The sequence below is a fragment of the Oncorhynchus kisutch genome, linkage group LG13 (genome assembly GCF_002021735.2).
Source record: "Oncorhynchus kisutch isolate 150728-3 linkage group LG13, Okis_V2, whole genome shotgun sequence".
Lineage (NCBI taxonomy): Eukaryota > Metazoa > Chordata > Actinopteri > Salmoniformes > Salmonidae > Oncorhynchus > Oncorhynchus kisutch.
The window spans coordinates 62527095-62554429 of NC_034186.2; the positions used below are offsets into that span (position 1 = coordinate 62527095).

Consider the following 27335-nt stretch of genomic DNA (forward strand, 5'->3'; position numbering starts at 1 on the left):
TCATGACGTCAGTGATATTCAAATCGGAAAGTCTGAGCTCTTGAAAGAGGTCCGAGGTCCCGAGTTGGAATTCCGAGTTGGCTGACCATTCAGATGGATTTTTCCCAGTTGGAGTGCATTTTTTCGCTCCGAGTAACCAGTTATTTTGAACGCGCATTTTGAGCCGACTTCGCTGCGGACGCCCGGAGGCAGCTCAGTTCCAAAACGAATGCAATCACCCTTCACCCGCTACAAACTCCTACCACCGGGGTAACTCGGGCCAGATAATCAAATCCCCTCGTTGAGTGTATTATCCAATCGACCAATACAACCAGGGAAATACGGACTTTGGATGTTAGATTAGTCCTAATTGGCTCATTTCTAATATTGTGTGGTTTAGTTTAGTCATGGTCGACTACTTTCTAATGTTGTGTTGTACGTCATCTAAATGATTGCCCATTGACGCCCACACTGCAACAAACCCGCCATTTGGAACCTAATCCAATTCTGTTTTGGTGACAAGGTAAAGTATTTTGAGTATATTGGCATACTGTAATAGTTGGCTATAGATTTCCAATGAGCCAGAATGGTCATATTAAGTATCATTGTAGCGATAAAACAAATGTCAGCAGTTAGACGCATTCAGTAACTAAAAAGAACTGGATGGCTGCTACGTTGACAAGAAGACTGAGCTAACCGCGGTAGCTAGCCAAGTCAGGCAGCATCAGCGGAAACGTATTGACTTTACTAGATAACTATCTCGTTGATATGTTTCTATCTAACACCGTCATTGTTAATACAACGGGTTAGTAAATATCTAGATAGCTAGCTCGTTTTCAGTCTGTGTGGTGGCAAACTTTGATACATGGCGTATAGTTGGCTAGCTAGCTAACGCTCTGTTCAAAACAAACCTGCGCGCCAAATTATGTCTCCGGGCGCCACACTGCAAAAAGTTAAACACCACAAGATTGAATGGAATTTACTGTTTTAGCTGGCTAGCTATGTATACTTATAATGACAACTATCTGGTGGTGGGTAAATTGTGATTGATTGCAATTTTAACTAGCTAACGTTAGTTTTTGTTGTATTGTTTGTGCTTGCTAACCCTTAACATCTTAACTATCTAACAATGTTCTCAGACATGACATTGTCAAGTCCGATGGAAAGTTGTTGACTAGCTAACGTTAGCTTAATGTTTTAGTTATGTTATTCGTGTAAAAAGGAGGGACTATAGTCCGGTGCTTCTCCAGGGATATCTGGCTAAACTGATGATGGAACTACTTTCTTCCCAAAACAGGGCAGCAGATGTTACAAAGTGCACTGACATGACTGAAGCAATGGATGAAAAGGTTTGTCCCCTGTCGGATGAGGTAGAGAAAGAACCAAAGGTTGAAGACCTGGCGGACTCACCAGAAAAGGCCCAAAAACCACGGAATGAAATGAGTAGAGACATAAGTATGATAAGTCAATAATATTTATGAACCCGTTTTGCTCAATATAGACCTACACTATTAATTTATAGTTCAGTACAGGTATCTAGCTAGTTATCATCCCTCCTTTACCTTCCTCAGCTTTGCATGGGTCCGACTTGTTAGTTATTGCATGCACAGAGGCCTGGTTTGCTACAGTTGATGAAGCCAGCAGCACTGAATTATATTTGACCTGTTATGTTCTGCTTGCAGCTCTATCTCAAATAGTTGAAGGGAAGAGAGAGAAAAAGATGGTGCAAAGACTTGATTTCCAGGTTGCAAAACCTGCGAAGGTGCTGAAAGTTGAAAATGGTAAGATGGAGCATCCTCTGACATGCCTATCACCAAAGGCTATAGATGTGCACAGATAACTTTTCCAAAGTTTTGTTGACATGAGACAGAATGAAGTCTGTAAATACGTTCTCATCAGTCTCGTAGTCTATTGGGATGCAACTGTATCATGTACCAGCCCCGCTGGGATCCCATATAATGCTCCCACCACCATTTTGCCCTCAGTAGTCAGCTCATTATTTAACAGTACAACCCTAATTTTTTCACTCCCTCTCAGGTGGCGGAGATAAATTAGGAGACATTGCGAGAGTGAACCACCACCTCGGAAAGCTGAAGGTTCCAGATCTGAAACCTCTTCATACAATACTCTTTGATATGCCAGGTAAGGTAAGTGTATCTTACACTTTTTTTAAAGGCTGAGTAATGTCACAATGGACACCCCTGTGTGGGTAAAACAACTCTAGAGTTGTTAGTCGGTTGTGTCATTATTGATGGTTCTTTCCTCAGATTGCCACAATGAGGAAAAATATGCGGCTGTTCAATGGCTTCCCGTTCGAGGTTGACAGTGAACCCTATATGAAGAAGAAGGAGAGGATGATGAAGTAAGAAGAAGAGGGGGTTGCGCAGTTAGGACTGGTGAAACAACAATAGTAGCATATATACTGTACCAGTCAAAAGTTTGGACACGCCTAGTCATTCAAGTTTAAAAAAACGTTTTTTTACTATTTTGTAATGCCGAATACATCAACTATAAAATAATACATCCAATCATGTAGTAACCAAAAAAGTGTTAAACAAATCAAAATATATTTGAGATTCTTCAAAGTAGCCACCCTTTGCCTTGATGACAGCTTTGCACACTCTTGGCTTTCTCTCAACCAGCTTCATGAGGTAGTCATCTGGAATGCATTTCAATTAACAGGTGTGCCTTGTTAAAAGGAAATTTGTGGAATTTCTTTAATGTGTTTGAGCTAATCATTTGTGTTGTGACAAGGTAGGGTTGGTATACAGAAGATAGCCCTATTTGGTAAAAGACCATGTCCATATTATGGCAAGAACAGCTCAAATAAGCAAAGAGAATCAACAGTCCATCAAGAACTTTGAAAGTTTCTTCAAGTGCAGTTGCAAAAACCATCAAGCGCTATCATTAAACTCTCATGAGGACCGCCACAGGAAAGTAAGTCCCAGAGTTACCTCTGCTGCAGAGGATAAGTTCATTAGAGTTAACTACACCTGAGAAATTTAGCCCAAATAAATGCTTCACAGACTTCAAGTAACACACACCTCATCAACTGTTCAGAGGAGACTGTGAATCAGGCCTTCATGGTCCAATTGCTGCAAAGAAACCACTACTAAAGGACACCAATAAGGAGAGACTTACTTGGGCCAACTTTGGCTCCAACCGCTATGTCTTTGTGAGACTCGGAGTAGGTGAACGGATAATCTCTGCATGTGTGGTTCCCACCTTGAAGCATGGAGGTGTGAGGGGTGCTCTGCTGGTGGCACTGTCTGTGATTCAAGGCACACTTAACCAGGATAGCTACCACAGCATTCTGCAGCGATACGCCATCCCATCTAGTTTGGGCTTAGTGGCACTATCATTTGTTCTTCAACAGGACAATGACCTCCAGGCTGTGTAAAGGTTATTTGACCAAGGAGGAGAGTGGTGGAGTGCTGGATCAGATGACCTGGCCTCCACAATCACTTGACCTCAACCCAATTTAAGATGGTTTGGGATGAGTTGGACCGCAGAGTGAAGGGAAGTAGCCAACAAGTGCTCAGCATATGTGGGAACTCCTTCAAGACTGTTGAAAATACATTCCAGGTGAAGCTGGTTGAGAGAATGCCTTGACAGCTTTGCACACTCTTGGCAAAGGGTGGCTACTTTGAAGAAATATATTTAGATTTGTTTGAACTTTTTTGGTTACTACATGATTCCATATGTGTTATTTCATAGTTTTGATGTCTTTACTACTATTCTACAATGTAGAAAATAGTGAAAATAAAGAAAAATCATTGAATGAGTAAGTGTCCAAACTTTTGACTTTTGACTTTTTATCAGGGAGTCATACTGAGACCACGGTCTCTTTTAGAGATGAGTCCTGAATTAAATAAATGACAGAAAATACAAACAACAACATATAAATGCAAGCAGACAGAAACACGGTCATTAGAAATGAACATTCATCTGTAAAAAGGTCCTCAATCAGCTTTCTGAATTGCACTAGACACGAACACATCCAATTTTAGAACATTTTGAAGATTGTTCCACAAGGTGCAAGAACTAAAAGCTGATTTACCCAACTCGGTAGAGACCAAAGGAATTTCCAGAGTTAACCATCCCTGAGACAGGGTCATGTAACTTGTCTAAAGTTGAGTAATTATGTTTGGTACAGTGGACTTTTTGTTTATAAATGAAAATAGCAATGTATCAACCTACGTAACTTGACATCAGAGGGCCAATCAACTTTCTGGTAGAGAATGCAGTGATGAGTACTATGATTGTCGCCCGTAATAAAGCGCAGTGTGCTATGATAAACTGCATCTAACGGCTATAATGAAGTAACATGTTTAAACATTTATCTGAACTATTGTTGTGGGTCAAACGTACTCCATTGCACAATAAACAAGCAAACTAATGACTAGTATTTGTGTGCTCGGATTCAGGATAACATGCGTAAGGTTGAGGACCATCTGTAAAGTGTTGGACCTGGAGAAGGGTGGAAACCAGTCAGTCCTCATCGACAGGATCATGACTTTCCTCATGAGTCCCAGAATATCAGGAAAGGTGAGTTAAAGGTCTTCTTTATTTAAAAAAAAAAACTGTCTTTAACAGTTTTCATGTCGTGACTGCTCTTTAGCTAGATACACATTTCTTGAGTTTGTTGTCTTGTCAAACAGAATACAAAATCCTTCCCATCTGCAGCCTGTGATCTCAAAGAGGAAGAAGAAGTCTAAGAAGAATATCTCAACCAAAGACTCTAAGAGCAAGACCAAGGCTAAGGCCAAGAGTATATCCAGCAGCCCCCGGAAGGTCAAAGCAGTGAGCAAGTCCAAAGCCATAGTTACTGATTCTAGCAGTGATGAGGATGATGACGATGACGACGACGAGCAAGGAGTCACAGTAGAACAAGACGAGTCAGATGCTGAAAAGAAGAGCGAGAAAGCGGGAAAGCGGGAGAAGGTGACGACCGATGAAGATACCGACGATTCTGAAGACTACGACGATGAGGTGAGGAGAACTGAAATGTTGTAATGTAAACTGATAGGTATTGTCCATTGGAAATGTGTATTTTCCCTTATTTGGTCTTGGACAATACTAGTGCCACTATATAAATATTCTAGAACTGCAAAAGGGAACGGTCAACCTGTTCTGTCACTCACAGATTAACCACAAAGTCTCTTCTCTCCTACCAATCAGGATCCCAAGTCAAATCCAGCAGCCAAAGGTAAGAGAACACCTGCCAAGAAGCGCGCGCAACCAGCAAAGAAGGCAGCTCCTGCCAAAAAGAAAACAAAAGACTCCAACCAGTCTGAGTCTGATTCAGACAAGGATGATGAAGATGAGAAAGACAGCGAGAGTGAAGTTGAGAAGGTTTGATTCTTCTGTCAATCTGTCTCTGATTCTGGATATGCTAAACTCACAACAAGTCTTGTCAATACAAAAGTCAACCGTTTGGGTTTGTGTTCATATTTGTATGTAATTATGTAACAGGTCATGTCTATAATATCTGGATAGGGTTTTTACCCATTTGTCTTTATCTTAAACTAATGGAATTAACTCATGGATTGACTTGTCCTCAGCCAAAAAAGAAACCGTCAGCTAAGAGGGCAGCACTGGCTAAGACTAAGAAAGCAGACAGCAGCAGTAACAAACAGAAAAAGACTGCCAACAAAGGCAATGGTAAGAATATGTAGATTTACTTTTATAGCGTGTGTCATTGGCAACCTGTAGACTAATGCTTATTATGTTTTTCTCTGCTTGTTTTCCTACATAGCAGCACTCGACAGCTCGGATGACGATGAGCCGTTGATCAAGATGATCAAGAAGCCTCCTACAGATGAGCAGCTAAAGGAAACAGTGAAGAGGCTGCTGAAAGACGCCAACCTGGAGGAGATGACCATGAAGAAGATCTGCCAGAAAGTATGTTTGCTTCTCAAATATCTGATTTGATATCACAATGTTGGTTGGTTACTTTTTAAAAGTCTCTAACGCAACAACTTCTCTGTCCCAGGTGTATGACACATACCCAGAGTATGACCTGACCAGCAGAAAGGACTATGTCAAGCAGACAGTAAAAACGGTGAGTTACCTGTCCTCCCTTGGTGTTCTGGAAAAGCAGCACTGTGCTTGCCTTATAGACTACTCAAGTCTGTCAATGTCATTACCCCCCCCCCCCCCCCCCCCCAACAAAAAAGGTGTGTGAATGCTTTTCAATTATGTTTTATCTGTTGGCAGATGGATTTCTTTGTATAACCATCTGTTTTGTTCTTTGCAGCTGATTTCCTAAAGAACATGGGAAAAGGACATAAACAGTCCTTGTGACAAATAACTGTGAATGTTCCAATGCTGGAGAAGGATAATCAAAAGAATGTGCCTACCTTCTTAGAACTGCTCAAACTCTAAGTTTTACTTCGTTGTGTTTGTTTTTATTTCAATCCTAATGTTTTTATGTTTCTGTATTATGTCATTTCCAATTTGACTGCACACTTCTCTTAGGTCATATGTAACATGCTACTTAAGGCTTATGCATTTGAGTCATTGCTTGTTAATAATCTGTGCTTTGTTAATACACTTTAACTTGACAGTTTTTCTACTGATCCTAAGCAAAGGGTGTTAGGCTAAACGAACAGTGTTTTAGAGATTCAAGGTTGGTCACTAAAAATGGAAACATGTCCTCAGGCAATGCATGAATTCACACAGTTTATTTTAAATGTATTTCCTGAATTGACCAGTCAAAATGGAGTAAGGGTCCTCACTATAGCCATCCACTGCCTTTGCCTTCTGAGGAGAATTTCAAATCTTTCCCTCTGGTTTTGATGCACATAAAACAGCCTTATAGCAACAAGGCTGGGGTGTATTCACTAGGAACCGAAAGGGGAGGGCCCTACTGGAATTTGACCAATAGAAACTCTGGTTTTAGTAAGTATGCGGTTTCTGTTGCAAAACATTTTGGACTAATTATTCCATTCTCCCTAGACATTTTGTGTGAAATTGTTTTGCATGGCAAGCTGTTCAATTGAGTTTTGAAAAGTATTTATTGTCATGGTCAAGTCTTCAAACATATTCCTTGATTGCATTTATAGGACTTCATGTTTTTATATGTAAATGTGTACATTTTGTTAATCATTCCCTTTTGATGAGATCCTGTTTTAGTCCTTAATTTGTCTCTGTATGCAGTACAGGATTCTGATTTATGTAGGTACCTTGCTCAATGAAGAGTTGGATCTTTTTAGGCAATGTACCTTTGACAAAGTAAGTCATTGAATGAAAATGTCTTCCAATGTTCTGCATATAAATTTACATCAGATTTTCGAACGAACACTTGTCTATCTAGTGTTATTACTAAGGCGGTAAACAGTCACGATATTGGCCCTGTTACGGCGCATCAAAACCATAATGTCATGTAAATTGTGACTGTCTGACAGGTACAAACAATATTGGTCAGTACTATCTGGAATCCATGGGATGTTCCTACGTAACCATTTTACATTTAAAGTAAAATGGGGCTGAGGAATGGCTCGAGGATCCCGGATAGCAGGGACTAAATAATATTGTCTGTTTTCAAGAGGATCAAAACAGTATTATTAAACTGGGTGGTTCGATCTTTGAATGTTGTTTGACTGACATCTGTGGCATATCAGACCGTATACCACGGATATGACAACATTTGTTTTTACTGCTCTAATTGTGTTGGTAATCAGTTTATAATAGCAATAAGGCACCTCGGTGGTTTGTGGTATATTGCCAATATACCTCGGCTAAGGGCTGTGTCCAGGCACTCCTCGTTGCGCATAAGAACAGCTGTTAGTTGCGGTAACATATACCACACACCGCCCCGGCCGTATTGCTTAAATGCATCGTTGGGAAAATGTGACTATTAATAATGAGTCATTATTTATGACGTACGGTGATTTGTAGCTAATTAGTCGTCAGTCTGCCGAGGGGCGGCAGGGTAGCCTAGTGGTTAGAGAGTTGGACTAGTAACCGAAAGGTTGCAAATCTGTCGTTCTGCCCCTGAACAGGCAGTTAACCCACTGTTCCTAGGCCGTCATTGAAAATAAGAATTTGTTCTTAACTGACCTGCCTAGTTAAATAAAGGTAAAAAAAAAAAGATGTCGATCAAGCCCATTGAGCAGTTAATACAATGTGATTTATAGATTGGTCAGCTTCGCCTTTAAGTCTGCTTGTGACTGAAAGTTGACAGATTTAAGACTTCTAATGATGCCTACATTTCAGGGAAGCTGGTTATAGTTTGTGTGCTCTTATTGGACGCAAGAGAAGATATCCAAGCGTGTGGATTGGCCAACTGAACACATCAATGGCGATGGAAAAGACCGACGATGTAACCCTGTAACAAACTAGTATCTTAGATACCGTCTCTGCATTGTAACGTATTGTAGCACTTGCAGTCAATACGAAGAATACATGCAGCTACACATTTGGTTGCTTTCGATAATGACAATTGTGTTATAATGTATATATTTTGAGCTTAGGAACACACGAATTATGGTTTAGTCAGTAATGTATTGTGTGTGCGTGAATGTGTATGATCACGTGTTTAATGCGACCGCCTTCAAGACTGGTTCAAACTCGTATCTATCCACGGACGACAACCTTATTGAAATTCACAACTCACTGCAGCAGTTTTGCTTTGACTGACAGCGAGACAGCATTCCAATTGAAACCTCTTGTGGACAAAGATATTATCGTGCTATGGGTAGTTTCTGTCTCTTAAGAAGTCTGTGTCTCCCCCGCCAGGTCGGCCTACCATTGGTCATGCATAGGCAATACAGCCTCGATATTTCCGCTCAGCTTCTCCGAACGCAGGGCTATGTGAACGGGCAATGGATCAATGCTCCCTCTACCTTCCCAGTGCTGGACCCAGCGACGGGGGAAGAGATTGCGAAAGTCGCCGACTGCGGTCCAGCAGAAGCTAAACTAGCTGTCGACGCAGCCTACAAGGCATTCTACTCCTGGAAGCAACACACAGCGAAGGTATGCCTCTACTTTAATTATGCTGAAATACCGTTGACTTGACAGTTGACGATCCGCAATTCTGTGAATAACATCTTGATATTTTTTTCCCATCTACCACCGCTTTCCCCACATTTCCTAGTTTCATGAAATCAGTGTGACAGCTGCTTTCCCTAACTATTGTGACTAACATGCATGTTAGGCAGAATATATTAACCTAATAGACCGTCAAAGTGCACAATTACATATCTATTACAAGCGTCAAAGCCTATACCCCAGGGTTCATTGTTTTGGGGCCTGTAGTGTAGTGTAGTGTATGCTCAATAATAGCCTGGCCAAATAACTACTTGGCCCGCAAAGTAGCCACTCCAGGTTGCAGGGCTGTTTTTTTTACTGTCGTGTCCGTGAGTGATTATGCAATTATTAAGCCAACTCACTCACTGCCATATTAATACTTCACCAAGCGTACACTAGGCAGGGAGGGAGCCTTGAGAGAATATCAAAGTCTGACTCCAACATCTTATACTGTAGTTTGGGGAGATTCCTGTTCATGCCAGTTTTGTCTTTGATCTGGTAAAGATGGCCTCATTGTACTGGTTTTCTGTCCATGCAGCCAACAACCCCCCCCCCCCCCCCCCCTCTCTGTCCCATTTTCATCTTGCAAATAAATGCTCTGCTGCCATGCATGTGAAGCAATGCTTCAGTGCGAGAGGGACTGAGTGAGTGGAAAGGCAACAGCCAGAGGCACCACTCACCATCAACACCTCATTAACTTTCAATACACAGCACACATTGTTGCATCAAGTTCCATCTCTGTTATCAGGAGCTGCTAGTTCCAGGGAGCACTAGTAAGACCAGACAGGGTCCTCCAGATTCTTGTGGATCATGCAACTTACTGATTCCATGATCTGATTTTAATGTTGTTTCCTTCCTTAGGAAAGAAGTGTCCTTCTACGGAAATGGTACGATCTGTTGACGTTGAACAAGGACGACCTTGCTAAGCTGATCACCTTTGAGTGTGTGAGTATTGTTTTGCTGGTTTTGCTGTCTGTGTAATGATTTGTATTTCGTTCTGAGTAGTAAACCACTTGTGTGTTCTGCACCTCTTAGGGCAAGCCCATGAAGGAGTCTCTGGGGGAGATTGCTTACGCTGCTGGCTTCCTGGAATGGTTCTCTGAGGAGGCACGCCGTGTCTACGGGGATGTTGTGCCCTCGGCTGCCAAGGACCGTAGGATCCTTCTGCTCAAACAACCTGTGGGTGTGGCCTCAATCATCACTCCGGTGAGCTGTAATGCTTCATCCATCTACTATATGTCAGGGATGTCCAACTTCGGTCCTGGAGAGCTGAAATTCTGTAATGCTTTTCACTTCCTGCGGAACACCTAATCTAGCCTCTTCCCCCCCCCCACAGTGGAACTTCCCCAGTGCTATGATCACCAGGAAAGTGGGTGCTGCCCTGGCCGCGGGCTGCACCGTCGTGGTGAAACCTGCCGAGGACACACCCCTCTCTGCCCTGGCGCTCGCTGAGGTCAGTGCTTCTGTTTCCACAACAACACTCACTGTGGCTGGGTCCCCAATAGTGAGACACTTCATTTGTCTAATTCATATGTTTACTTTTTTGTGTGTGTAAAGCTGGCAAGTCAGGCCGGGATCCCAGCGGGGGTGTTTAACGTGGTTCCTTGCTCCAGAGAGAAGACCCCCTCTGTTGGGACGGTCCTCTGCACAGACCCCCTGGTGGGGAAGGTCTCCTTCACTGGATCCACTGCCACTGGCAAGGTATGGACACTGATCTAGAATGGCTTCAGAGTTAGCTTAAACAATCCTGAAAATGCAATATACATTTCATGTTAGTCTTAAATCTTGTAGGTGGATAATTTTTCCATGAAAAGGCCTGTAATAACTCCTCGCTCATCCTCAGATTCTCTTGAAGCTCGCCGCCGACACCGTCAAGAGGGTTTCAATGGAGCTGGGTGGCCATGCCCCCTTCATTGTGTTTGACAGTGCGGATGTGGACAAGGCTGTGGCGGGAGCCATGAACTCCAAGTTCAGGAACTCGGGACAGGTACTGAAATAGAAGTTATCGTAAAACAAATAATTTTGTGTCTACTGGGGGAAACTGAAATGCACCATATCGAAATGTTGCGTGTCATTCTAAAACGGGGTGTCTTAAGTCGTGGCCTAACCTCCATGTCCCTCAATGTGCCCTTTGACCCCCGTAGACATGTGTCTGCTCCAACCGCTTCCTGGTCCAGAGTAGGATCCACGATTGCTTCATAGAGAAGTTGGGGAAGGCCATGGATGCAGAGCTCCGTCTGGGCCACGGCTCTGACCCAAACACCACCCAGGGACCCCTCATCAATGTCCGTGCCTCTGAGAAGGTAACCTGGTTCCTTCTGTCAAGTGGGTGTTTGTATTATAGCTATACTATAACTATTATCTGCATGATATTGTTTATATTCTGATATGTTACATAACCTTAATATATCCTATGTCTCTCCCAGGTGGAGCACCAGGTAATGGATGCAGTGTCGCAGGGGGCCAAGGTGCTAAGGGGGGGGAAGCGCCTGGACGGCTCGTTCCATCAGCCCACTCTGCTGGCTGATGTCACCACAGACATGCTATGTACCAGAGAGGAAACCTTCGGTCCACTCCTGCCTGTCATCAGGTCAGTGGAGCTAGGAGAGATCAGACAACTCAATCACAATTGAAGAGTGGATGGAAGCTAACTCAAGTTGTTTGTCTTTTCCTTATGACAGGTTTAGCACAGAGGAGGAAGCACTTGCCATTGCCAATGCATCTCATGTGGGTTTAGCAGGTGAGCTCAACATTATTGTATGCACCTTGCTGTCATGTCTGAACCCCTCAAACCTATAATTATTATTTTAATTTGACAGAGCCTGTCTGATTTACTGATTCTATTACTCTATTTCATATTCTGCTCCCCCCAGGGTACTTCTTCTCCCAGGACGTCAGTCAGATCTGGCGGGTGGCGGAGAATCTGGAGGTAGGCATGGTGGGGGTGAACGAGGGTCTCCTCTCCACCCCAGAGGCCTCCTTCGGCGGGGTCAAGCAATCAGGCCTGGGCCGTGAGGGCTCCAAGTATGGCATCGAGGAGTACCTGGACGTCAAGTACATGTGCTTTGGAGGGCTAACCCCCTGAGGGAACACTACGCCCCCCCTAACTCCTGGACTTCCCCAAGTAGGAAGTGCTGAATTTGGTAAAAGGGATGATTCTTAGGCTCTAGCAACAGTTACTTACTCATATTTAACATAAAAAACAACAACAATGGATGACAATCATCAAATATGATTCCTTCACAAATTATTGTGATTCTGATCCTCATCCTCATTGAGAGCCTTCATCACTGCAGAGAAATCCATGTTCTACATGGTTTCCTCTCCTTATCCTCTCTGACCACTGGCCTATAAGAACTGGTGAAGGGAAAGCAATATGGTGACAACCCAAACCAGTTATCCATGTTAGTTAAAGACCTAGTGCAGTCTAAAACAACATGAATTTCCTGTTTTTTTATATATTTCCACATTAAGGATGAATCAGTTTTGTGAAAAAGGTGATCATGCCCTTTTTTAGTTTGGAAAGACCGCCTGAAGTTATTGCCTGCCTGGTGATATCACCAGATGGTAAATTGGTTAAAAGACCAATAAGAAAGAGTTCCAAACCTCTGCCAATAACCACTCATTTTCACTTTCCCCCTTCTCACTCAGGCCATTCCTAGCCAATCTTAGCAAAATTCTTGTTTGAGAAATTGCTCTTTGCTAAGAAGCTATTTTTGTTCCTTTGTTTTCAATTAAAATGTTCGAAATCACAGTAAGGTACTTGTTACCCAGATATTATTTGATGTTGAGATAAAAACGTCTGCATTGGAACTTTTTAAGGGTAGCCCCTTAAAAAAGAGGATCGGAAGCCACAATCGTATTTGGACATAACCCAATAGACGTCTCCAACCTGTGGGATCCCATAACGATTTGGACATTTAGGGCTGAATCATATGTTGAGATACAAATGAACAAACGTGTGTTCTCAATGTAGGATTGGGCCCTTAATGAGAAGCACTATATAACTTGAACTTGAAGCCTAGCATAGAGTTGTGTAGATTTAATAAGCACATCAATTGCAAATACTGAGATTATTGATACGCACAAGGGACTTATTCTGTTTTTAACCTCTTAAGGAAGATTATTTATAATTTGGCTATTTTCTAGAAAAGGGAGCTTGGCTGTATCCAGATCCCAGCTGTATTAGATATGTCACTTGATAATAGTGTGGTGAAATTATGAATGACACTATTTTGGTAACCGTTGCGGAATAGCCTTGTTGGGCTAAGCAGTTAGAATGACATGGACTGTGTAACATCCTCTGTAAATAGTTAACTGTCCTAACTACTAAAAACTATTGTACACCATGCCACTACATTAGTACAGGTTATATTGTCGTTGGTAACTAGTCTTCCCACATACAATATATTATCCAGTAGAGCTGCCTTTGATATTCAGACAGTTTGTACCACCTATGTTCTGTATCTGAACCTGCAATGTAAATGTTGTAGTGTTCTCTGAAACTGAAGTAATGTCTCTTGCCAAACATTGTCAAACAAGTGCCGTTTGAATAATTTTACCAATTCTGTTTTCTGGTTGTGACACTCATTGTAAAAAAATATTTCTAACTATTGTAAATATTAATGGAGTACTTCAGAAAATGTAAAATAAATGACTGTTATTTTGTTTGTCAAATCAAATCAAATTTATTTATATAGCCCTTCGTACATCAGCTGATATCTCAAAGTGCTGTACAGAAACCCAGCCTAAAACCCCAAACAGCAAGCAATGCAGGTGTAGAAGCACGGTGGCTAGGAAAAACTCCCTAGAAAGGCCAATACCTAGGAAGAAACCTAGAGAGGAACCAGGCTATGTGGGGTGGCCAGTCCTCTTCTGGCTGTGCCGGGTGGAGATTATAACAGAACATGGCCAAGCTGTTCAAATGTTCATAAATGACCAGCATGGTCGAATAATAATAAGGCAGAACAGTTGAAACTGGAGCAGCAGCACAGTCAGGTGGAAGTTGAAACTGGAGCAGCAGCATGGCCAGGTGGACTGGGGACAGCAAGGAGTCATCATGTCAGGTAGTCCTGGGGCATGGTCCTAGGGCTCAGGTCAGTTGAAACTGGAACAGCAGCATGGCCAGGTGGACTGGGGACAGCAAGGAGTCATCATGTCAGGTAGTCCTAGGGCTCAGGTCCTCTGAGAGAGAGAAAGAAAGAGAGAAGGAGAGAATTAGAGAACGCACACTTAGATTCACACAGGACACCGAATAGGACAGGAGAAGTACTCCAGATATAACAAACTGAGCCCAGCCCCCCGACACAAACTACTGCAGCATAAATACTGGAGGCTGAGACAGGAGGGGTCAGGAGACACTGTGGCCCCATCCGAGGACACCCCCGGACAGGGCCAAACAGGAAGGATATAACCCCACCCACTTTGCCAAAGCACAGCCCCCACACCACTAGAGGGATATCTTCAACCACCAACTTACCATCCTGAGACAAGGCTGAGTATAGCCCACAAAGATCTCCGCCACGGCACAACCCAAGGGGGGGGCGCCAACCCAGACAGGATGACCACAACAGTGAATCAACCCACTCAGGTGACGCACCCCCTCCAGGGACGGCATGAGAGAGCCCCAGCAAGCCAGTGACTCAGCCCCTGTAATAGGGTTAGAGGCAGAGAATCCCAGTGGAAAGGGGAACCGGCCAGGCAGAGACAGCAAGGGCGGTTCGTTGCTCCAGAGCCTTTCCGTTCACCTTCCCACTCCTGGGCCAGACTACACTCAATCATATGACCCACTGAAGAGATGAGTCTTCAGTAAAGACTTAAAGGTTGAGACCGAGTTTGCGTCTCTGACATGGGTAGGCAGACCGTTCCATAAAAATGGAGCTCTATAGGAGAAAGCCCTGCCTCCAGCTGTTTGCTTAGAAATTCTAGGGACAATTAGGAGGCCTGCGTCTTGTGACCGTAGCGTACGTGTAGGTATGTACGGCAGGACCAAATCAGAGAGATAGGTAGGAGCAAGCCCATGTAATGCTTTGTAGGTTAGCAGTAAAACCTTGAAATCAGCCCTTGCTTTGACAGGAAGCCAGTGTAGAGAGGCTAGCACTGGAGTAATATGATCAAATTTTTGGGTTCTAGTCAGGATTCTAGCAGCCGTATTTAGCACTAACTGAAGTTTATTTAGTGCTTTATCCGGGTAGCCGGAAAATAGAGCATTGCAGTAGTCTAACCTAGAAGTGACAAAAGCATGGATTAATTTTTCTGCATCATTTTTGGACAGAAAGTTTCTGATTTTTGCAATGTTACGTAGATGGAAAAAAGCTGTCCTCGAAATGGTCTTGATATGTCAAACAATATCAATGTCAAACAATATCAATTGGTTTACGTTAGATCAGTGTTTCCCAACCCTGGTCCTCCAGTAACCCCAACAGTACACACTTGTTGTAGCCCTGGACAACCCTCATTCAACACATTGAGGGCTTGATGATTAGTTGACAAGTTGAATCGGGTATGCTTGTCCAGCGTTGGAATAACAATTTGTGCTGTCCAGGGTACTGGAGGACCAGGGTTGGTAGAAACTGCCTTACATCTTACTACTAATTTTGGACAGGAAAGAAAATGACACAGAATTCAGAACACTGTTCATTGATTTGATGCATTTAATTTTCTGTAAAAACATTGGTAGCTGTAATTAGTTAAGTAAACAGCAAATACCAAAAATTGGGTGGTGTAATGGGAAAAAGCCATGAATATAACATGGCTGTTAGTGTTTCTGTCCATATTGGGGAAATATCTCCCCAGTCCCTTACGGGAAGAAAAATGTAAAGCAACCATTGGACATGCTTATGTTGCTTTAATGTCAAGTATTTCATCCACTCCATCAATGGCTACCTGTCCTCCATAGTAATGTTAATTATCAATTCCATCTGTCCTCTTCTTAATCCTTAAACTGTGTGTCCTAATTATTTAGCACTATACTCCTGTAATCAGACATTCTCTGACAGTGAATGAGAGGGGGGAAAATCCATCAGTACGCAAAGGAATTAATGATTGAAAGCATGTTACCCACCATGTTCAAGTTAGATAATAGATCTTGCCAAGGGAAGGAAGAATGGATGCATTACCAAGTACTTGGATATACTAGGGTCTCTGTTAGCCACAGGCTTATAGTGCATTTTGGCACCTTTATGGCTTGTCCCATGAAATGCCTGGTTATGTTTCTTCGGGCCCATTTATAAGACCCATTATGCTTATTTAGCATAAAGAAGCTTTAAAATGAGAAAGATACCAAAACTATACAACTAGTTTGCTAACTCAAAACAGTAGTTCAAATACAATATAATTCTGTAATGTTTTGTGTCAAAGTCCAAGACACTCATAGAGATCACAGATAAATTGAGTTTGATTCTGATTAAATGATTCACGAGTAGCATCACAAGATGGACTTTGGGTACTAAACATAAGAGTTTAGACTTTTCCATCTAGCCATTTTGACAAATCCAATTTGTCAAAACATTTACAGGAGAGGCGTCAGATGCTCACAACCAGGGTTGGGCTTGTCTCCATTTCCTACAAAATAATGACAGTAAAACAACATTGGATAACAAGGCAAAGTTAAAGGTCAGTAGTAGTCGGTAGACTAGTATGCATAATGGATAGTTGTATGTACATTCACCAATCTGGTTATCTGTAGAAGTATGTGAGGCCACAGAACCTCCTCACAAAGAGCACCTTCATCCTTAGTGTCAAATTATTCAAACAGTGTATGCATGTAAAGTTAATGCTACTGTTAGTTCCCAGAATCCAGGGATGCCCAACTCTACTATCCTACAGCCCTTGGATTTTCACATCTCCCTGGTGCTGAGTTGTCCAATGAATGTCATAGAAAGTACACATCTGGTCGAAACCAGTATTTGAATAGAAGACGAGACCAAAAACAAGCAGACACTATGGCACTCGAGCTGTGCACCCCGGCCATAATCCCAAGAGTGGGTTTCACTCATGTTGTACAATAACCACCCCAGTTCTGTGCGTTCCTGCTCATCCGTAGGTGTTCCCTTGGGGGGAGCCTGAGCATTGGTCCGGTTTCTGCTCCGGACCGGTCGGTCTCGACTGAAGACGGTGTCCTGGTCACTGTCCAGCTCTGACTCAGACATCATGAGGCTGGAGTTGTGCTCCGTGCCCCTGTGTTTGATGTCTGAGAAGGGGACAGACCAGGTAGATCATGGCAGGGTCACCAAAAACAGGAAATGTTTGAAATGTGTTGAATGAAATATAAGACACTTACTGTATTTGGGCCTCAGCTCCATTTTCTCCTGTTCGTCCATGTTGTCCAGTATAGTGTACTTGGTTTTCTTCCCGACCTTAGTGCGCCTCCTCCTAAACAAAACACATTTCTATTAAAGTTCAAATGCAGCCTTTAAAAAAAATCTCAATATCAAATCATTTCCGGGTAACAAATACCTTACTGTGATTGTTTTCAATTCAAATAGTCTAAAACATACAAAAATAGTTTCTTAGCTAATAGCCATTTCTCAAGCAAGATTTTCTAACTGGGGAGGAGAAAACTGAAAACTCGCTGTTATTGGCAGAGAGGTTTGGAGCTCTCTTTCTTATTGGTCTATTAACTAATTTACCATCAGGTGATGTCACCAAGGCAGGCCGAAACCCCATCCAACCAAAATGTGGTCTTTTCATACAGCTCTTACACTAAAATGGCATCATCATCATTTTCACAATTTCACAGTATTATTCCAACCTCAGTGTGGATATACTGTATATATACAGTACCAGTCAAAAGTTTGGACACGCCTACTCATTCCAGGATTATTATTATTTTTTACTATTTTCTACATTGTAGAATAATAGTGAAGACATCAAAACTATGAAAAAACACATGGAATCATGTAGTAACCAAAAAAGTGTTAAACAAATCAAAATATATTTTCAATTTGAGATTCTTCAAAGTAGCCACTCTTTGCCTTGATTACAGCTTTGCACACTCTCGGCATTCTCTCAACCAGCTTCACCTCAACCAGCTTCACCTCAACCAGCTTCACATATGCTGAGCACTTGTTGGCTGCTTTTACTTTCACTCTGCGGTCCAACTCATCCCAAACCATCTCAATTTGGTTGAGGTCGGGTGATTGTGGAGGCCAGGTCATCTGATGCAGCACTCCATCACTCTCCTTCTTGGTCAAATAGCCCTTACACAGCCTGGAGGTGTTTTGGGTCATTGTCCTGTTGAAAAACAAATGATAGTCCCACTAAGTGCAAACCAGATGGAAAGGCGTATTGCTGCAGAATTCTGTGGTAGCCATGCTGGTTAAGTGTGCCTTGATTTAGAAATAAATCACAGACAGTGTCCCCAGCAAAGCACCCCCACACCATCACACCTCCTCTATGCTTCACGGTGGGAACCACACATGGGGAGATCATCCGTTCACCTACTCTGTGCCTCACAAAGACACAGCAGTTGGAACCAAAAATATCAATATAAATCGAAATATATTTGAGATTCTTCAAAGTAGCCACCCGTTGCCTTGATGACAGCTTTGCACACTCTTGGCATTCTCTGAACCAGCTTCATGAGGTAGTCACCTGGAATGCATTTCAATTAACAGGTGTGCCTTGTTCAAAGTTAGTTTGTGGAATTTCTTTCCTTCTTAATGCGTTTGAGCCAATCAGTTGTGACAAGGTAGGGGTGGTATACAGAAGACAGCCATATTTGGTAAAAGACCAAGTCCATATTATGGCAAGAACAGCTCAAATAAGCAAAGAGTTCATCATTACTTTAAGACATTAGGTCAATCTGGAAAATTTCAAGAACTTTTAAAGTTTCTTCAAGTGCAGTCACAAAAACCATCAAGTGGTTTGATGAAACTGGCTCTCATGAGGAACACCACAGGAAAGGAAGACCCAGAGTTACCTCTGCTGCAGAGGATAAGTTCATTAGAGTTACCAGCCTCAGAAATTGCAGCCCAAATAAATGCTTCACAGAGTTCAAGTAACAGACACCTCTCAACATCAGCTGTTCAGAGGAGACTGCATGAATCGAACTGCTGCAAAGAAACCACTACTAAAGGACACCAATAAGAAAGAGAGACTTGCTTGGGCCAAGAAACATGGTATTAGACACACCTTGATTTTCCAAGATGGTGTAGCAGTCGGGCGTGTGTTTTGTCTTGTCCTGTGTAAATATAGTTTTATATATCATTTTCCTCATTTTCTCTTTTATATACTTAGCATATATTTTAATATCACTTTCCATCTACGGACTGAATATACTCTCCTGCAACCCGCCTCACCCAATGTGGTACGGATCTGCTATTTTTATACTTTAGAATCGGAACCCCCATCAGAAGTTAGTCAGCTAACTAGCTACTAGCTAGTAGTCAGTTAGCCACTGCCACTGTTAGCCACTGCTTCACCATTAACTCGGACAACAGCCAGCCTCAGCTCGCTCAATACCTGCCAGTCTGCACAGTGCGATATCAACCCAGAGCATATCAGACTGCTTTTTCTCTACCAGATCTCCGGATTCCTACCGCAAGCTCTGAACCTTTACACTGGATCATCGCAGCTAGCTAGCTGCAATCCGAGTGGCTACTCCTGGCTAACGTCTCTGTCCCAAAGCAATTACCAGTTAGCCTTGAGCTAGCCTCGAGCTAGGCCCATCTCCCAGCTTGCCGAAGAGATCCACCAGCTAATTCTTGAGCTACAATACCTCTTATGCCAATTGGCCTGGACCCTTTACTGCTGACATGGAGACCCGCCAATCCATCACGACTGGTCTGCCGATGTAATTGTCCGAGGTGGTTTCAACGAGCTCTTCCATTGCGACATCGCCGAAGGTCCATCTGCTAGCCCCGGCCCGCTAGCTGTCTGAATCGCCGTGTCTCCAGCTCGCCTAGAGTAGTAGCGACTACTGAATCGGCTCCCTGACTCACCTATTGCTACGCATTGGGCCCTATGATCACTCGGCTACATGCCTCTCCCTAATGTCAATATACCTTGTCTATTGCTGTTTTGGTTAGTGATTATTGTCTTATTTCACTGTAGAGCCCCCAGCCCTACCGAATATGCCTTAGATAGCCCTTTCGTCCCACCCCCCCACACATGCAGTTACCTCACTTGGCTTAACTGGTGCCTCTAGAGACAAAACCCCTCTCATTGTCATTCAATGCCAAGGCTTACCTCCACTGTACTTACCTCCATCTGCTCCTTTCACTCTGTGTTCTGAATGCACTGGATGACCAGTTCTTATAGCCTTTAGCCGTACCTTTATCCTACCGATCCTCTGTTCCTCTGGTGATGTAAAGGTTAACCCAGGTCCTGCAGCCCCAAGCACCACTCCCATTCCCCAGGTGCTCTCATTTGTTGCCTTCTGTAACCGTAAAAGCCTTGGTTTCAAGCATGTTAACATCAGAAGCCTCCTCCCTAAGTTTGTTTTATTCACTGCTTTAGCACACTCCGCCAACCCTGATGTCCTAGCCGTGTCTGAATCCTGGCTCAGGAAGGCCACCAAAAATCCAGAAATTTCCATCCCCAACTACAACATTTTCCGACAAGATCAAACTGCCAAAGGGGGCGGAGTTGTAATCTACTGCAGAGATAGCCTGCAGAGTTCTGTCAAACTATCCAGGTCTGTGCCCAAACAATTCGAGCTTCTACTTTTAAAAATCCACCTTTCCAGAAACAAGTCTCTCAACGTTGCCGCTTGTTATAGACTCCCCTCAGCCCCCGGCTGTGCTCTGGACACCAAATGTGAATTGATTGCCCCCATCTATCTTCAGAGTTCGTACTGTTAGGTGACCTAAACTGGGATATGCTTAACACCCCGGCCATCCTACAATCTAAGCTATCTCAATCTCACGCAAATTATCAAGGAACAACCCTAAATCTGTAACCATGGGCACCCTCTTAGATATCATCCTGACCAACTTTCCCTCTAAATACAACTATGCCATCTTCAATCAGGATCTCAGCGATCACTGCCTCATTGCCTGCGTCCGTAATGGCTCCATGGTCAAACGACCCCCCCTCATCACTGTCAAACGCTCACTAATACACTTCAGCGAGCAGGCCTTTCGAATCGACCTGGCCCGGGTATCCTGGAAGGATATTGACCTCATCCCGTCAGTAGAGGATGCCTGGTTGCTCTTTAAAAGTGCTTTCCTCACCACCTTAAATAAGCATGCCCCATTCAAAAAATGTAGAACTAAGAACAGATATAGCCCTTGGTTCACCCCAGACTTGACTGCCCTTGACCACTAGAAAAGCAACCTGTGGCATTCTGCATTAGCATTGAATAGCCCCTGCGATATGTAACTTTTCAGGGAAGTCAGGAACCAATTTACACAGTCAGTTAGGAAAGCTAAGGCTAGCTTTTTCAAACAGAAATTTGCATCCTGTAGCACTAATTACAAAAAGTTTTGGGACACTGTAAAGTCTATGGAGAATAAGAGCACCTCCTCCCAGCTGCACACTGCACCGAGGCTAGGAAACACTGTCACCACCGATAAATCTACGATAATTGATCATTTCAATAAGCATCTTTATACGTCTGGCCATGCTTTCCACCCGGCTACTCCTACCCCGGCCAACAGCTCTGCACCCCCTGCAGCAACTTGCCCAAGACCCCCCCCCCCCCCCCCCGCCATCCAAATCCAGACAGCTGATGTTCTGAAAGAGCTGCTAAATCTGGATCCCTACAAATCAGCTGGGCTAGACAATCTGGACCCTCTCTGAAATGATCCGTCAAAATTGTTGCAACCCCTACTAGCCTGTTCAACCTCTCTTTCGTATCGTCTGAGATCCCCAAAGATTGGAAAGCTGCCGCGGTCATCCCCCTCTTCAAAGGGAGAAACACTCAAACTGCTATAGACCTATATCCATCCTGCCCTGCCTTTCTAAAATCTTCGAAAGCCAAGTTAACAAACAAAGCACCGACAATTTCGAATCCCACCGTACCTTCTCCACTATGCAATCAGGTTTCCGAGCTGGTCATGGGTGCACCTCAGCCACGCTCAAGGTCCTAAACGTTATCATAACCGCCATTGATAAAAGACAGTACTCTGCACCCGTCTTCATTGACCTGGCCAAGGCTTTCGACTCTGTCAATCACCACATTCTTATCGGCAGACTCAATAGCCTTGGTTTCTCAAATGACTGCATTGCCTGGTTCACCAACTACTTCTCAGATAGAGTGCAGTGTGTCAAATCGGAGGGCCTGTTGTTCGGACCTCTGGCAGTCTCTATGGGGGTATCACAGGGTTCAATTCTCGGGCCGACTCTTTTCTCTGTATATATGAATGATGTCGCTCTTGCTGCTGGTGATTCTCTGACCCACCTCTACGCAGACGACACCATTCTGTATACATCTCGCCCTTCTTTGGACACAAACCTCTAAATGAGCTTCAATGCCATACAACACTCCTGCCGTGGCCTCCAACTGCATTTAAATGCTAGTAAAACTAAATGCATGCTCTGTAAATAGCACACCCAACTACCTCATCCCCATATTGTTATTTATCTTCTTGCTATTTTGCACCCCAGTATCTCTAGTTGCACATCATCATCTGCACATCTATCACTCCAGTGTTAATGCTAAATAATGCTAAGTAATGCTAATGCTAAGTAATTATTTTGCCTCTATGGCCTATTTATTGCCTTATCTCCCTAATCTTCTACATTTGCACACACTGTACATAGATGGTTCTATTGTGTTAAAGATTGTATGTTTGTTTGTGTAACTCTGTGTTGTTTTTGTCGCACTGCTTTGCTTTATCTTGGCCAGGTCGCAGTTGTTAATGAGAACTTGTGCTCAACTGGCCTACCTGGTTCAATAAAGGTTAAACAAATAAAACATTTAAAAAACAAGCAATGGACATTAGATCGGTAGAAATCTGTCCTTGTGTCTGATGAGTCCAAATTTGAGATTTTTGGTTCCAACTGCTGTGTCTTTGTGAGGCGCAGAGTAGGTGAACGGATGATCTCCCCATGTGTGGTTCCAACCGTGAAGCATGGAAGAGGAGGTGTGATGGTGTGGGGGTGCTTTGCTGGGGATACCGTCTGTGATTTATTTCTAATTCAAGGCACACCTAACCAGCATGGCTACCACAGCATTCTGCAGCAATACTCCATTCCATCTGGTTTGCACTTAGTGGGACTTTCATTTGCTTTTCAACAGGACAATGACTCAACACACCCCCAGGCTGTGTAAGGGCTATTTGACCAAGAAGGAGAGTGATGGAGTGCTGTATTAGATGACCTGGCCTCCACAATCACCCGACCTCAACCAAATTGAGATGGTTTGGTATGAGTTGGACCGCAGAGTGAAGTAAAAGCAGCCAACAAGTGCTCAGCATATGTGGGAACTCCTTCAAGACTGTTGGAAAAGCAATCCAGGTGAAGCTGGTTGAGAGAATGCCGAGAGTGTGCAAAGCTGTAATCAAGACAAAGAATGGCTACTTTGAAGAATCTCAAATTGAAAATATATTTTGATTTGTTTAACACTTTTTTGGTTACTACATGATTCCATGTGCTTTTTCACAGTTTTTATGTCTTCACTATTATTCTACAATGTAGGAAATAGTCAAAAATAAAGAAAACCCTTGAATGAGTAGGTGGGTCCAAACTTATATATATATATATATATACACACAGTAGACACACGTCCAGGTGACTGTCACGATGAAGACAATGACCATGAAGAAGGACAGGATGAAGTAGAGAACCTGCCACTCTGCTAAACAGAATAAAGAAAGGACTGGCACTGTGAATGTAGTATCTCACAGCAGACGGGGCAAACAAGTATGTCGTCCTCTCAGGACCGATGAATGAACATAGCTCACCACAGTTGCTCTCTCCATCGCCAAAGAACCGGCGAATGAGGTTCTCTGTCCAAAAGGGGTCACAGACACACTCCTTGGTGATTGGGTCACACGTCCCACGGCCCGAGCAGCGGAGCAAGCACACTGTGTGCACCAATACACAAACGGGATCAGGATACACCACAGCAGAGGACAAAGACAGACAGCTTTCTTAGTCACCAAGTGATGAGATAATCAGATATAGTCTATAATGTTGTTATAACATTGTAACAGGCTTTGATATAATATGGTATGATAAGGTAAGATGTGGTGTTCTGTGTTGTGGTACTCACTGACTGTATCCACTCGAAGGACTCTGAAGAGCAGGTATTCAGTCTTCTCCCTCAGCAGCTGACTTCGCAGCAGAATGGCCAGTTTAGGACCAGGGACTGGCCCCTCAGGACCCTGCACTGAGAACCTCAGCACTGCCACACACACACACACACACGTGTAAAAAAAATCATGGGTGCTTTGTATGCATTTTCTGCATTGGGCAATACCTGATATCTGAGTGTCCCCATAGGCCCCTTAGGTGGATGCCATTGTCCAGGACGTGGAGCAGTGCGGCCAACTGTCTGAGCACGGTGTCCTTCTGTGACACACTCACCTGGGCCATCGCTACCAACATCTCCACCTCCACCTCCTCACGACCACCAGAGTCTGTGGACACACACACTGTCTGAGAACATTCCCACTCTGACAGAACACACATATGCTGTACGTGCTGTTCAGCTCTTCCTCCTAATGCTTGTCATGGTCCGTGGGGAAACACAGTCTGAGAACACACACACATCTACCTGGCCGCACTTCCATGGTGGCTGTGGCGGAGCTGCTGCGTCCCTGGGTGTCTGTGACACGCAGCTGGAACAGATAGGTCCCCTCCACCAAGTTGGCCAGGTACAGGGAGGCCTGCTGCTCTGAACCATACAGCACGTCCTGGGGGAACGGCAGGACAGAGTAGTTCCAACCTTAAAGTAATTCCTACTTCCTACCAGTTTAGCTAACAGCATATTACAAGTTCAAACTATATTTACCGTATACCTAAGTATCAAGACTCCTCTCACTCACCCCAGCAGCAGGGCTCTGACTGTCCCGGACCCAGAGGAAGTCCACCGTGGCTGGGTCACCATCTGTCACTGAGCCTCTGAGCACCAGGGAGTTGTTGGGCAGGGCTCGGGTGTGGCTGCCGCTGGCATGTGCTACAGGTGGAAGGCTTCTGGCTGAGGGAGGATGGACAACAGGCTGTAGATGAATACCATCATGTTCAACCAGCCTGGGTGATGATGTCTCATCTTGTTTTGAACAGTTTTGCTGTGTTTGAAGCATTGTGTGTTTTCTTAGCAGGTTGATGTTTATTGTCATGAATTATTGTTAGGGTTAGGCATTAGGGTTAGCAGTGTGGTTAAGGTTAGGTTTAAAATCACATTTTAGTACTTTGTGTCTGTGCCAGCTAGGGACCACTCTGCAGAGCTGCCTCCAGTACATTAGTCATCCCAATAAATGCCAACCTGTGTTTTCTTACCCTCTTGAAACCTGTGAGCAAGGCACTGTCTTTCAGCCCTTCCTGGTCACTCACAGTCAGACTAAATGTATAGCGGCCCGCTCTGAGGCTCGTTACTATGGCTATGGGCTTGTCCACACCCTGTGTCCTTGACCCTGGAGGACCTCTACAAAACAACACAGAAAATGACATTGTAAGAAAGCTCTTCAGCTTGTTCTTCATATCTTTATAGACTTTTATGGACTCAACCTTTGACCTATATGAACAGTGTTGGTACCTGATGGTGTCCCAATGGTAGCTGGTGACGGCGTGGTCATCAGTGCTGCTGCTTCCGTCCAAGGTGACGCTGGTCACTGGGAGGGTCAGCTGCCTGTTAGGACCCACTATAGCCACAGGGGCTCCGTTTGACACCTTGACCTCAGCTATGGGGGTGCTTTTGTTCTCTATGGGACAGAGCAAAACAGGTCATTTGTTGAAACATGTCCTATTCATGTTTTGATACCCTTGGCTTTACCTTGGGTTTACTACTAGGTGGACTAAGGTAAAGGAATGCCTGAAGTTAACTGCCTGAGGACAATCCAATGCTGTAGAACACATCTGATACTCTGTTATAATCTTAATACTGTCCTTATGTCATTTACCTGTCTTCTGAGTGACAGAGGCACTGGCAGAAGGGGTAGCTGCAGTAGGGTCATCCTGCCTGTGGGCCAGGGTAGCAGCAAGGCCAGGGCTGGAGGTGAGAGTGACATGGCTGGGGTAGGGCATTTGGTCATTCTCCACTGACTGAATGACTTTCACTGTAGCCATGGTGGAGTCTGACAACCCGGCAGAATCTGTAATGGTCAACCTGGAAAAAAATCCAGATGAATCCAGCTACTCTTGTAGCTTGTATCGTGGTGGTGGGGAAACATTGATAGTAATGGCTTACACAGTATCTATGTCACGTTTCCATGAGGCTACATTTAAAAAGAATGTCAGCTAAGGTTTTTTATAGGGAAGATATAACTATCTAAAGGCAGAAAACCTTTGGTCCTGTATTATTGTTAGTTAAACACCAACTATGATTAATAGAGACCGTGCACTGTAACTATCAGTGCAGTCTGACCTTTGTTCCATGGTAGAGCAGCATACCCAAACTATTTGATTTATTTATTTATTTCACTATTTGAATTTCAGGCTTGAATTGACTGGGATGAAATTGATTTGGACCCTAAGTCTAGGCCACAGAGGTCCTATCCATACCTGAACGTGTACTCCCCAGGGGCAAGGTTGGATAGGTTGAGAATCTGTGTGTCCGAGAAAGCTCCAAGCTCTATGGATGGACCTCCAACCTGCTCCCAGTGATGGCTGATGATCACTCCATCATCAGAACTCTCTATGAGGGACCGTCAAACACAAGATAGTCATAATATAGGCCAAATCTATTCTGTAAACGGATGCACGTGATATCTCATTAGGTGGGTGCTTGATAGAATTCACAGTCAAATAATTGGATAGGACCTGTGGACTCAAATTCATCAACAGATTTAAATACGGGCTAACGTTATTTAAATACAGCAGTAAGACAATGTTTCGACCCAAAACAGATCTTCATCCTCGATTGAAACATTGTTTTTGTTTCACATCAATAAATGTTGGAGCATTTGAGTGTGCATGCCCTCATTGCTCTTAGTCCAGTATTTGATATTAGACTGAACTCCTTGATCTGTAATGTTCATTCATCTGTCTGCTACTACTGCTCTGGTGACAAGAGGAAGACTGCCCTCTACTGATTCATCAACACCATGTCCAGCAGCATCTCAACATCCACAGGGGAACATTTCTCCTTTCCATTTCTCATTTTTGGGGGACTGTCATGATGATAAATATTAAGATAATACATGAACCCAACAGCTAAAACAAATTATTTATTGAGGTTGTTACAAACTTGGAAAAGAAATAACACACTGATGCAA

General features: G+C 43.6%; 3 protein-coding genes across 7 annotated transcripts; 2 read left to right on the top strand and 1 right to left on the bottom strand.

Annotated features, from left to right (window-relative positions):
* Window positions 1–10: 10 nt before the first annotated feature.
* dek (DEK proto-oncogene) lies at window positions 11–7282 on the top strand. 5 transcript variants are annotated; one of them, XM_020497998.2, is made up of 12 exons: window positions 11–502; window positions 1277–1434; window positions 1662–1760; window positions 2017–2126; window positions 2247–2341; window positions 4407–4527; window positions 4666–4971; window positions 5161–5334; window positions 5544–5643; window positions 5738–5883; window positions 5975–6043; window positions 6239–7282. In XM_020497998.2, the coding sequence occupies exons 2-12, from the start codon at window positions 1305–1307 to the stop codon at window positions 6248–6250; spliced, it is 1362 nt and encodes a 453-aa protein (XP_020353587.1). In that variant the 5' UTR covers window positions 11–502; window positions 1277–1304; the 3' UTR covers window positions 6251–7282. The 5 variants fall into 5 exon arrangements, 3 of the variants coding, with proteins under 3 accessions (XP_020353587.1, XP_020353588.1, XP_031642710.1); XM_020497999.2 differs by having other exon boundaries at window positions 5741–5883; XR_004202495.1 differs by having other exon boundaries at window positions 299–502; window positions 2017–2121; window positions 4641–4971.
* Window positions 7283–8257: 975 nt separating this feature from the next.
* On the top strand, window positions 8258–13693 carry aldh5a1 (aldehyde dehydrogenase 5 family, member A1 (succinate-semialdehyde dehydrogenase)). Its single transcript, XM_020497996.2, has 10 exons — window positions 8258–8958; window positions 9874–9957; window positions 10048–10218; window positions 10349–10465; window positions 10570–10713; window positions 10856–10999; window positions 11157–11315; window positions 11439–11602; window positions 11694–11752; window positions 11886–13693. Exons 1-10 carry the CDS (start codon window positions 8677–8679, stop codon window positions 12095–12097), a joined length of 1536 nt encoding a protein of 511 aa, XP_020353585.1. The 5' UTR covers window positions 8258–8676; the 3' UTR covers window positions 12098–13693.
* A 1823-nt stretch (window positions 13694–15516) lies between these two features.
* LOC109901714 (dyslexia-associated protein KIAA0319-like) lies at window positions 15517–26187 on the bottom strand. The gene is made up of 9 exons (XM_031838091.1): window positions 26022–26187; window positions 25658–25823; window positions 25402–25546; window positions 24948–25190; window positions 24677–24815; window positions 24344–24539; window positions 23862–23906; window positions 17294–17385; window positions 15517–17203 (listed from the first exon to the last, which is right to left on the bottom strand). The coding sequence occupies exons 1-9, from the start codon at window positions 26185–26187 to the stop codon at window positions 16851–16853; spliced, it is 1545 nt and encodes a 514-aa protein (XP_031693951.1). The 3' UTR covers window positions 15517–16850.
* Window positions 26188–27335: the final 1148 nt, after the last annotated feature.

Excerpts from the sequence above, each read along its gene's own strand:
- aldh5a1 (XM_020497996.2), top strand. The coding sequence starts at position 8,677 with ATGGGTAGTTTCTGTCTCTTAAGAAGTCTGTGTCTCCCCCGCCAGGTC. Across the intron at positions 9,958-10,047 it reads AGCTGATCACCTTTGAGTGT|GGCAAGCCCATGAAGGAGTC; the intron begins GTGAGTATTGTT and ends TGCACCTCTTAG. Across the intron at positions 10,714-10,855 it reads GATCCACTGCCACTGGCAAG|ATTCTCTTGAAGCTCGCCGC; the intron begins GTATGGACACTG and ends GCTCATCCTCAG.
- LOC109901714 (XM_031838091.1), bottom strand. The coding sequence starts at position 26,187 with ATGGCTACAGTGAAAGTCATTCAGTCAGTGGAGAATGACCAAATGCCC. Across the intron at positions 25,191-25,401 it reads TGCTCACAGGTTTCAAGAGG|CAAAACTGTTCAAAACAAGA; the intron begins GTAAGAAAACAC and ends CTTCAAACACAG. Across the intron at positions 23,907-24,343 it reads AAAATGCATACAAAGCACCC|AGAACCTCATTCGCCGGTTC; the intron begins ATGATTTTTTTT and ends CCTTTTGGACAG.
- dek (XM_020497998.2), top strand. The coding sequence starts at position 1,305 with ATGACTGAAGCAATGGATGAAAAGGTTTGTCCCCTGTCGGATGAGGTA. Across the intron at positions 2,127-2,246 it reads TCTTTGATATGCCAGGTAAG|ATTGCCACAATGAGGAAAAA; the intron begins GTAAGTGTATCT and ends TTCTTTCCTCAG. Across the intron at positions 5,884-5,974 it reads TGAAGAAGATCTGCCAGAAA|GTGTATGACACATACCCAGA; the intron begins GTATGTTTGCTT and ends TCTCTGTCCCAG.